Raw genomic sequence first — 11,435 nt, forward strand, 5'->3', positions numbered from 1 at the left:
GGGATTAAGGACGGTTGCGCAATGGCAGTGGGCAAGGTCGCGTTGTGGATGAGGTGGAGCTCACGGTCGAGTTGCTTGCTCGGTTGTGCACGTCCCTGCTTTCAACTTCGGCTGCTGCGGCGGGAAAATGCGTCCCTTCTGCCCGATCCTCGGTCTCACCCTGGTATTGGCGCGGTGATGTCAGAGGAAAATGCGCCGCGGACTCTGCTGGGCACTGTGTAGCGGATTATTCACGGTCGTGTTGCGCTGTTGATTGTGTTATGCGCGCTCCAGTACGCAGTTTTGTTTCGGCGGCCAGTGTATCATAAGCATTGAACAGGTGGGGTCATAGTAATTTCAGACGCATGCGCGCACAGCATCTACGGCCTGCATACTCAGATATAGACGTCAGCGCGGGCTGGGATAAGCACAGTAGTAGTAACTGCATCTATATATCGAATTGGATGGATCGAATTGGAAGTATACACAGCCGCATAAATCGACTACAAGGTATTTAGGAGAACACCTGCATTTCGACCACGTATAGTGCTACTCGACCGCGTTGTGCCTGCATTCCAGCACCAGCACAAGCATCATAGCAATCGCACTGAAGGGAGATGGTATCACCACACACATAGTCCCCGAAACCTAATACTCCTTCCCAAGCACCCTCTTCAACCCCTTCATCTCCCCCTCATACCTCTCCACCTTCCCCTGACTAACCATCAACTTACTCAGCAGATAATTCACCCTCCCGGCAGTCTGCGCAGGCTGATTCCTCAACTTACTCAGCAGCAACAACTCATTCTCACACTTGTCAATCGTCGCACTCTCAATCTTCGTCAGGTGCGTTAGGATAGCCAGATCCAATCTTGACTTCAACACCTTATCCTCAGTCAGGCGCTTGAACGCAGGGTGGTAGACAGGTTTGCCGGGCTTAATGATAGAAGGACGGCCATTTGCACCAGAAACAATGGATATGAGTTCTGCTTGTTCGAGAGCACGGAGAACGGATTCACCGCCTGTTTTGAGAATATCGTCGATGAGGACTTCGTTGTAGCGGAGGCTTTCCTTTTGGGCGAGTTCTTTGATGAGGAACCAAGCTTGTTCGGCGTTCCAGTGCCGGTTCCCGCCTTCGTCTTCTGCGCCAAAGATGAACATTTTGAGAATCTCCGAGGCGGACTGGTCGATGATCTCGTGAACGGCTTTGGTGGGTGTCTCGCCTGTCTTGATTCGGCGGGATAGGAATTCGAGGTCTGTGAGGCGGCCGCCTAGGAGGTCGATGCAGGTATCGAGCTCGTCGAGATCGTTGCGGTGTTGAGAGGGGAGTTTCTTGGGGGAGCCGTCTTTTGGGGCTGGGTCGTCTTCGACGTCGGCGTCGAGATGGGTGATTACGAATCGTTTCGCGACCTCGGGGCTGCAGTCTGATAGCGAGATCTGACGGAACATGCGGTCTGGCATGGCTTTCGAGAGCGACTTGCTGAATGCGACATCGTTGGTCAGGAAGATCACATGAGCCACGTTCGTCGTTGTGAGACGCGCAGCCCATTCAGCAATCTTGTCATAGACGATACCGCCTTCCTGGCTCTTGTGGAGGAAGTTGTCAATCACGACAATCGGCCTGCGTTCCGGGTGTGCCTCCAACCACTCGTCATCACCCAAGTGCGCATCCTTGTCGTTTTTGTGTCGTGTATCCAGCGCGATTTGTCGTAAAGCCGAAGTAGTCGTATTCCAGATCTTGCTGAGTTGAGAGTCAAGAGTCTCCGAGAAGCCCGTCTTGACGCCTGTAGCGCCTTGAGCGGCCATGTCGATCATTCCAGATATGCTGTTCATCCAACTGAATACCGGTCTGTATCCAACAGAAAGCGCAGCAGCGTTGATGGTAGCGCTCTCGCCGCGAGCTTCCTGGATGGGCTTGCAGTCAATTACCAGCTTGAGTTTCTTATCCTCCAAAGCTTGGTCTACCACAAGCTCGCGCTTCCCGGAACCGCGAGGGCCCTGGACGATGATGAAAGTCTCGGCAGTCTCCATCAACCAGGTTTGGATCTGTTCGATATTGTCTTTCCTATCATCCCAGATGGCATCCATGCCGTCGTCGTCATCGCGCGTCTTGCCGCCGTGAATGATGTCTGTAGCATAGCCCTTAATCCATTGGTACCACTTGTTGTCCTCGATGTGGAAGTTGCGCGTGATATGGGCCTTGACGAAGAATGTGCGGATGCTGTGTACCTGTCAGTTTGGGTCGTAAACGTGCATGTCTGACTTACGGGTCAAAGATGATAGCAACAAGAGCTGCAATAAGCGCCGCCACGATCGGAATGATGATCCTCGGATGGCCAAAGATCCAATCCCTGATATACCGCGGCTTGATCTTCTGCTCGTACTTCAACCTCAAGACCGTACCCAACTTGCCCCCACCCTCAGCTTCCGAAACCACATAGCCATGCATGCAGTTCCGCGCCATGATGGCCTTACCGATGCTAGTGTAGTCCAGATACGCGAACTTGGGAAGGACCTTCGAATCGGGAGGTTGCACAACGATATCTCCCAGCTTGCCATAAGGCCTGAAGAACTGGAAGAGCTGCTCCTGGCTCATCTCCACAGCCTCAGAAGCTGGAACGCCTGGTTCAGCAGACACAAATTCGACTCGCAGGCGTGAAGCGGGTAGACGCATGAGATCTTCCACCCAAGGTTTTCCCTTGACCATCTTAGCCCGCATCCTCTTCCACGGACTCCACCACGGCTTGACAGGCTCATCTCTCAGGTACTGCTGCAGCACTTTCTCGATCTCGGAAGCAGACGCATTGCCATCATGCGTGAATTTGACGAATGCGCCTCCCTCTCTCGTCCGCGGAAGTACCTCGGTGCCAGTAATCTGGAGATTTCGTTTCGCGCTTGCTCGCTCAATAACGGCTTTGGGGTCGGTGCCTGAGATAGCCGGACTAATGAGGCGGTCGAAGAGCCCAGGGAGAGGAAGTCCTAGGACCTTGCGGATCTGAATGGGGAACACATTGTTGAAGAAGAGGATTCCTTCGTTGGGTCCGGCGCTGATGTGGCCGGTTTTGTCTTCGCCTGCCTGCAGTCCGGTTACATAGCGAGCGGTGACAGTCCACGGTCTGCAGTGACCTAGATTACTTGGTTTCAATGTTGCAGAAAGTGTCGGATATATGTTCCTGATGATTTGTTAGCACACTTTCGATGATCGGCAACCAGGATCGGCTTCGTGAACGTGCCTTGCTAGCCCTTGCACAGGGCGACGGCAGGCTTGATGCCAGCCGGTACGGGGTATCATCCTCAGTATCTAATTGTCACCGGGGCATGGCGACCTGCAGAATGAGTTGATCGCCCGAGCGATGTTTGCTGCCTAGGGTGTGGTTTGGCGATGGCGAATCTGGAGTTGGAGGTGCGTGACGTCACTAAACCTGAATCTTGGCTTTGTGCATTCGCGGCCTGACGAAGCGAAGCAACGGCAACGGACCATCACTGATGCCAAAGCTCTCAACGCTCATGAAGGAAAATGGTCATACATCTCAGTCGCACTTGCAGCAATTGTGTTCATTAGAATCGCATCACGCATTTTCGATAGTTAATATAGTCAAGAACCTCATGTGCATGCCACAGGAACTCATCAAATAATCATTTGAACATAGCATTCGCATATATATACAAATTGAGTGCGAACTAAATAAACCAAAAGCCAACAACCAAAGCGAAGAAAACATTGTACACTGCAGGTGCCACCCAGCTGACTCCGCATACTGAAAAGGTATCGTGCAGGTAAACGAGGGAAAATGCTTGTACACAAAAGATCAAACGCCAAACAAATCGTGAATATATCCCGAAACCCCCCATCTTTTATCATGAGCCCATCCATCTTTTCCCATGCATCTTTTCTACTTCATAAAGTAATCGTTATAATCATGTTCGCGTCTAAGCGGCGACAGTGACCAGCTTCTCCGTGGGAGCAGCAGTGTGCTTGTGCATGGCCTCGTAAGGTGGGCGCTTGACGATACCACCGGTGACGGGCAAGGAAGTGCCGTAGCCGGTGAGGAAGGTGTCCACGTCGCGAGCGCACTGGCGACCCTCGTTGATACCCCAGACGATAAGAGACTGTCCGCGACGGCAGTCACCGGCGGCGAAGACACCGGCCAGGTTGGTGTTGTAGTGACCAGGAGGAGTCTTGATGTTCTTGCGGCCATCAAGCTCGATGACGTCGCTCATGACACGCTGCTCGGGACCCAAGAAACCCATGGAGAGCAGGACGAGGTCGGCGGGGAAAAACTGCTCGCTGCCCTCGACGTGCTTCATGTCCCAGCCACCTGAGGCGGACTTGGTCCATTCAACACGGACGGTGTTGATACCCTTGACCTTGCCGCTGCCGTCGTCGACGAAGTCCTTGGACATGACACAGTACTCACGAGGGTCCTTGCCCATGTGAGTCTTGACTTCGTTGTGACCGTAGTCGGTACGGAAGATACGAGGCCACTGTGGCCATGGGTTGTCGCGAGCACGCTCAGCGGGAGGCTGGGGCAGAAGCTCGAAGTTGACGACTGACTTGGCGCCGTGACGGACGGAAGTACCAATGCAGTCGTTACCAGTGTCACCACCTCCGATGACAACAACGTGCTTGTCCTTGGCCGAGATGTAGGCATCGTCAGCCAATTCGGAGTCGAGGAGAGACTTGGTGTTCTTGTGCAAGAACTGCATGGCGTAGTGGATACCCTCCAGGTTGCGGTTGGGGATGGGCAAGTCACGAGCGACGGTAGCTCCGGTGGCGAAGACAACAGCGTCGTACTCCTTGCGGAGAGCATCGAGGTTGGTCTGGCCATCCTCGCCAACAGTGACACCGGTCTTGAAGTTGACACCCTCGGCAGCCATGAAGTCAACACGACGCTGGACAACCTTCTTGTCGAGCTTCATGTTGGGGATACCGTACATGAGCAGACCACCGACACGGTCAGCGCGCTCGTAGACGGTAACGGTGTGACCAGCCTTGTTAAGCTGATCAGCGCAAGCAAGACCAGCAGGGCCGGAACCGATGATGGCAACAGTCTTGCCAGAGCGGACCTGAGGCGGCGAGGGGACCATCCAGCCCTTCTCGAAACCACGGTCGATAATGGCGCACTCAATGGACTTGATGCCGACGGGGTCCTCGTTGATGCCAAGAACACAGGCTCCCTCGCAAGGAGCCGGGCAAACACGTCCAGTGAACTCAGGGAAGTTGTTGGTCTGCACACCCAAGAATGTCAGTATTTGTCTCGCATATACTTCGGAGTGTCAAGACTTACCATAAGAAGACGGTTGAGGGCGTCACGCCATTGTCCCTGGAAAACGAGCTCGTTCCACTTGGGAATAATGTTACTGATCGGGCAACCAGTGTCCGACTGACAGAAAGGAACACCGCAGTCCATGCAACGAGCAGTCTGGTACTTCAGCTCATCTTCGTTAAGACGCTGGTTCAGCTCGGCCCAATCACGAGTACGTGTCTTGGGGTTGCGGTACTTCTCAGATCGGCGCTGGTACTTCATGAAACCGCGGGTCTTGTCAAGGACGAGTGCCTTCTTCTTCTCGGCCTTTGCGTCAGTGACACTCTCCTCAATGTCGAGGAGGTCGCTCTTCTTCTTCTCCTTGGCTTCGGCCTCAGCTTCCTTGTTGCGCGACTCCTCGTGGCTGGCGCGGACGGAGTTACCGGGAAGGAGGGGAAGAGGGTATTCGTTCTTCTTCTTCTCGGCAGCCTTGGCCTTCTCCTCGAGGAGGACGCGCTTGTAGTCAACGGGCATGACCTTGACGAAGCGGGGCAGTGCGCGGGTGAAGTCGAGCAGGATGCGTGCGGCGAGCTCGGAGCCAGTGTAGTGGTGGTGGTCCTCGATGAGTCCACGCACGAAAGCGATCTCCTCTGGCTCCTCGATGCCGGAAAGCTCGACCATCTCCTGGTTGACCTTCTGCTCGAAGTCCTTGTGGATGTCAAGAACGTATGCAATACCACCAGACATACCGGCGGCGAAGTTACGTCCAGTAGAGCCAAGGACAAGGACACGACCACCAGTCATGTACTCGCAACCGTGGTCACCAACACCCTCAACGACCGCTGTGGCACCGGAGTTACGGACACAGAAGCGCTCGGCAGCGATACCGCGGAAGAAGCATGTACCGCGAGTAGCACCGTACAAGCAGACGTTACCGATGAGGACGTTCTCCTCAGCGCGGTAAACGGCGTTGCGGGGAGGGTAGATGATCAGGCGACCGCCAGAAAGACCCTTACCGACGTAGTCGTTAGCGTCACCCTCAAGTTCAAGAGTGACACCAGGTGCCAGGTAAGCACCAAAAGACTGGCCAGCAGAGCCACGAATGTTGACGTGGATGGTGTCTTGGGGCAGTCCAGCCTCGCCGTAGCGCTTGCTGATGTGGTATGAGAGGGTAGCACCAAGAGCACGGTCGGTGTTGACGACATCGCACTCGATACGGGCGGGAAGACCCTTCTCAAGAGCGAGTTCGGACTCAGCAATGAGCTTGTTGTCGAGACGGACGTGCAGACGGTGATCCTGCTTGCGCACGTTGAAGGTGGCAACGCCCGGGCGAAGGGTGTGAGCGGGAGTCAAGATGAGAGACAAGTCAATGTTCTCAGTCTTCGCGGTGCGGAGATCATCGCGAATGCGTAGAGCCTCGCAGCGACCAACCATGTCGTTGATGGTACGGAAGCCAAGCTTGGCCATGATCGCACGGAGCTCGTTGGCGATGTAGTAGAAGAAGTTGATGACATGCTCGGGTGTGCCTTGGAACTTCTTTCGGAGCTCAGGGTCCTGGGTGGCGATACCGACAGGGCAGGTGTTGAGATGGCACTTGCGCATCATGATGCAACCCATAGCAATCAGAGGAGTGGTAGCGAAACCCCACTCCTCAGCACCAAGCAAACAAGCAATGGCAACATCACGTCCAGTTCTCAACTGACCATCAGTCTGAACAATAACACGACCACGGAGATCGTTGAGGACAAGAGTCTGGTGAGTCTCGGCAAGACCCAACTCCCAGGGAAGACCGGCGTACTTGATACCAGTCCATCGAGAAGCACCAGTACCACCGTCGTGACCGGAGATGAGGATGTGATCAGCCTTGGCCTTGGCGACACCGGAAGCGACGATACCAACACCAGTCTCGGAAACGAGCTTGACGGAGACACGAGCGCGAGGGTTGGAGCACTTGAGATCGTAGATCAATTGCTTGAGATCCTCAATGGAGTAAATGTCGTGGTGGGGAGGAGGACTAATGAGACCGACACCAGGAGTCGAGTGCCGGGTCTTAGCGATGGAGCCAGAGACCTTGTGGCCAGGAAGCTCACCACCCTCACCAGGCTTGGCACCCTGAGCCATCTTAATCTGGAGCTCATCGGCATCGGCGAGGTAGTTGGAGGTAACACCGAAACGTCCGGAGGCAATCTGCTTAATAGCGGAGCGCATAGTGTCACCATTCTCCATGCGCAAGCTGCGCTCGGGGTCCTCACCACCTTCACCAGTGTTTGACTTACCGCCAAGACGGTTCATGGCGACAGCAAGAGTAGAGTGAGACTCCATGGAGATGGATCCGTAGGACATGGCACCGGTAACGAAGCGGCGCACAATGTCAGTCCAAGGCTCGACCTGGTCGATGGGGATCGGTGCACGGTCATCGAAGTTGAAGTCAAGGAGACCACGGAGGGTGCAGTCCTTGATGCGCTCGTACTCAGCAATAGAGTAGGCCTCGTATGACTTGTCATTCTTGGTGCGGACGGCGTCCTGGATGTTGGCCATGGCAGTCGGGTCGTTGACGTGAGGCTCGCCTCCGTCACGCCAATGGTACTCACCAGTCTCAGCAAGACCGGGTACCTCGACGATGGCGCGCGATGGGTAACCCTTCTCGTGAAGAGCGAAAGCATCGGAAGCGATCAGCTCAAAGGTCATACCCTTGATACGAGAGGCAGTTCCAGTGAAGCATCGGTCAACGACAGAGTCGTCAAGACCAAGAGCCTCGAAAATCTGAGCACCCTTGTAGGATGAGAGGGTAGAGATACCCATCTTACTCATGACCTTCAAGATACCACCGTCGCAGGAGTGCTTGTAGTTGTCGATGAGCTGCTCAGGGCTGAGCTTCTTCCGGATGACACCCTCGCGGTGCATCTTCAGGATACACTCAATGGCGAGGTACGGGCAGATGGCATCAGCACCATATCCGACGAGCACGCACATGTGGTGCACCTCACGGGCCTCACCGGTCTCGACAACGAGAGCAGCGTTGGACCGCCACTTGTTGCGAACGAGATGGTGGTGGACCATACCAGTAGCCAAGCAGGCGGATACGGCAACGCGATCAGCGGACGCAGCGCGATCGGTCAGGACAAGGATGTTGTCGCCTGCCTGGATACCCTCGGTGGCAGCCTCGCAGATGCGGTCGAGAGCAGCCATGTAACCCTCAATGCCATCGCTCTTGGGGAAGGTAATGTCAATGTTCTTGACGGTCCAGTCAGAGTACAGCTTGTGAGTGTTGGTCAACGCTGTGAACTCCTCGAGCGTCAGGATGGGCGATGGAAGGAGAAGGCGACCACACTGTGATTCGTCCATCTCTAGAAGGTTACCCTGGGGACCGACGTAGGTCTCCAACGACATGACAATCGCCTCACGGATAGGGTCGATAGGAGGGTTGGTGACTTGGGCGAAGAGCTGACGGAAGTACTCGTACAGCAGGCGAGGCTGAGTAGCCAAGCAAGCAAGAGGGGCATCGTTACCCATAGATCCAAGAGCCTCCTTTGAGTCAGCAGCCATGGGACCAAGGAGCAAGCTGACTTGCTCAAGCGAGTAACCGAATGCCCTTAGACGAGGATCCTCGTGTAGCTTAGTCTCAGTGAGCTGGTATGATAGGTCAACACCCTTTGCAGGGACTGCCTCCAGGATCTTGGGAAGAGTAAGAAGGTTCTTCTGGATCCAAGAACGGAAGTCGACACGCTCTGAGACGCTCTTCTTCAGCTCGGCGTCATCGACAATTCGGCCAGCGACAGTGTCGACGAGCAACATCCTACCGGGCTGCAGGCGACCCTTCTGTACGACTCGCTCAGGCTCGATGGAGATGGTACCGACTTCAGACGCGCAGATGATGCGGTCGTCATCGGTAACGTAGTAACGGCAAGGACGAAGACCGTTACGGTCGAGGTTGGCACCACAGTATCGTCCATCCGAGAATGTGAAGAGAGCGGGACCATCCCAAGGCTCCATCATGCAGGCAGCCCACTCGTAGAAGGCCTGCTTGGCGGGGTCCATTGTGTTGTTACCCTGCCATGCCTCTGGAACCATGAGCATAACTGCTTCTGGGAGTGACAGAACACCGTTGATGGTGAGCAGCTCAAGAACGTTGTCGAAAGCTGCAGAGTCGGAACCACCATCCTCGACAATGGGGTAGAGGAGGTCGAGCTCCTCGCCGAAAAGGCTGGACTTCATGACACCCTCGCGGGCGCGCATCCAGTTCTTGTTTCCTCGCAGGGTGTTGATTTCACCGTTGTGAGCCGCCCATCGCAGAGGCTGAGCACGGTCCCAACTGGGGAATGTGTTGGTAGAGAAACGGGAGTGCACTAGTGCAAAGTGACCCTCGTAGTCGACATTGAGCAGATCGTGGTAGTACTCGTAGACCTGGACGGGAGATAGTTGACCCTTGTAAACAATGTTCTTGTTGCTCAGAGAGCAAACGTAGAACCAGTTGTGCAGGCCAATGACGTGTGTAGCCCGCTTTCGCATGACATACAGCTGTCGCTCAAAGTACGCGTTGTCGTACTTCTCCTGGAAGTCCGCCTTGGGCTCCCGGGCATCTCCGTAGGCAGTCTTCAGAACCACAAATGGCTGGAGAATGATGGGCTCTCGCGACAGCGCCGCGGGTCCAAGAAGTGTGGAATCGCGGGGCACCGTCCGCCATCCGAGCACCCTCAAGTCGAGCTGGTCTGCAACGTCCTCGAACATGGCCTTGGTCTCCTCCAAGATGGTGGCGTCGGGCTTGAAGAACAGGTTACCAGTGGCGTACTGGCCAAGGCTTGGGAGCTTGTAGCCTTGCTCTCGCTCGAACTCCTTGAGGAAGAAGCGGTGGGGGATGGAGGTCATTACACCTGCACCGTCACCGTCGCGTGCGTCTGAGCCCACGGCTCCTCGATGTGTCATGTTGCATAGCAACGACCGTGCTTGGGATTTGTTAGCACTCTATCCTGCACCACTCTCGCGTTGTTCGCTCTTACCATCGGAGACAATCTTGTGGCTGGCCTTGCCCTTGATGTGGCTACGCAAATGTCAGCCCTCACACTCCACGGAAAGCGCAATTCCGTCACTCACGCAGCGAAACCGACACCGCAAGCATCCTTCTCGAGCTCCGGGTCGTAGAGACCCTGCTTCAAGGGCAGCGCACCTGCCCACGACTTGTTCTCGGGGCCATCTTGATACTCAAACACGGAGCTCTGATACTCTTCAATCTGGGGTTCCTGGGGCAATTTTGTATCTTCGGCGAACGAGACCCGACCCATTATATCGGCGAAAGGCCGAAGTTCTGGGTTCGTTGGTGTGGGTAGCGGGGCTGCGGTATCGATATGGGAGTGTGGCGGGGTCGCTCGACGCGTCAAGTGGGAGCTGCTGCTCTGGTAATAGTGTCTAGGTGAAGTCTGAGGCGGATATTAGTTGTCAATTCGGAGAAGAGTTTGTCGGTGAGTGCGAGCCGAGGATCGAAGATATTTGGTACAGATGCGCCTAGAGCTCTAGCTCAAAAGCAACGAATGTGGGTGGGGATCAGTCGCTGCAAGGACGGGGTCGCTGGTGACTATCAACCCCCCAAGGCAGCAGAAAGATGGGCTGGATTCGTCACCAGCTTCACCCGCCGGATATAGCGATTGAGGGCTATGACGTTCCCCCGTACCCAGCAGCGACTGATAGCTGTTGGAAGCACGAGTGCGCTGATAAGGGAATAGCGAATGGGCTAACGCGGGGTGGCACGCGTAGACCAGTAAAACGATTGTCTGTGTTGTTCACGCAGGACGGGTGGTGGGAAAGCACAGTGTTTGGGCGCGGGCGGTGGATGGGTGCAGCGGGAGTACATGTGGGAGGCGGGCGACTTACTTGCTAGCAGGGCTGGTGGAACAGGCCTGGTGGTGGGCTCGCGGCGTTCCGGCAAGCAAAGTGTAGCGATTGTGTGTCGAGCAGGTACGTGAAGGGACAGAGGGTCGCGGGAGATTGGGCGGGCGTACTTATGAATAAGAGAGCGGAGGGCTCCTGGTGGGGTGGATATTTTCCCAATGCGCTAACAACTTGACTTCAACGTTGTCCAATTACCGGGCTGGAAGCGTGTCGAGGGAGGCGTTCGTGCTGTCACTTAGGCCATCTCCGCGTGTGTGCCGATGCGAACTGGGAACTGCCTGGTCTTGGAGGTGGTCTTGGTACTTTACGAGTGAATATCGCATGGAA

At 55.3% G+C, this 11,435-nt stretch overlaps 2 protein-coding genes across 2 annotated transcripts; both read right to left on the bottom strand.

The window, feature by feature from the left end:
• Positions 1–627: 627 nt before the first annotated feature.
• On the bottom strand, positions 628–3,271 carry YME2 (mitochondrial escape protein 2; the record flags this gene model as incomplete). Its single annotated transcript, XM_049372322.1, has 3 exons — positions 628–2,200; positions 2,247–3,152; positions 3,213–3,271. The coding sequence occupies 3 exons, from the start codon at positions 3,269–3,271 to the stop codon at positions 628–630; spliced, it is 2,538 nt and encodes an 845-aa protein (XP_049238456.1).
• Positions 3,272–3,909: 638 nt separating this feature from the next.
• On the bottom strand, positions 3,910–10,504 carry GLT1 (glutamate synthase [NADH]; the record flags this gene model as incomplete). The annotated part of the gene is made up of 4 exons (XM_049372323.1): positions 3,910–5,208; positions 5,268–10,168; positions 10,223–10,263; positions 10,317–10,504. 4 exons carry the CDS (start codon positions 10,502–10,504, stop codon positions 3,910–3,912), a joined length of 6,429 nt encoding a protein of 2,142 aa, XP_049238457.1.
• Between the last annotated feature and the right edge of the window lie 931 nt (positions 10,505–11,435).

This window comes from Alternaria ethzedia, assembly GCF_023757985.1.
Source record: "Alternaria ethzedia strain BMP 0044 chromosome Unknown scaffold_1, whole genome shotgun sequence".
Taxonomy (NCBI): domain Eukaryota; kingdom Fungi; phylum Ascomycota; class Dothideomycetes; order Pleosporales; family Pleosporaceae; genus Alternaria; species Alternaria ethzedia.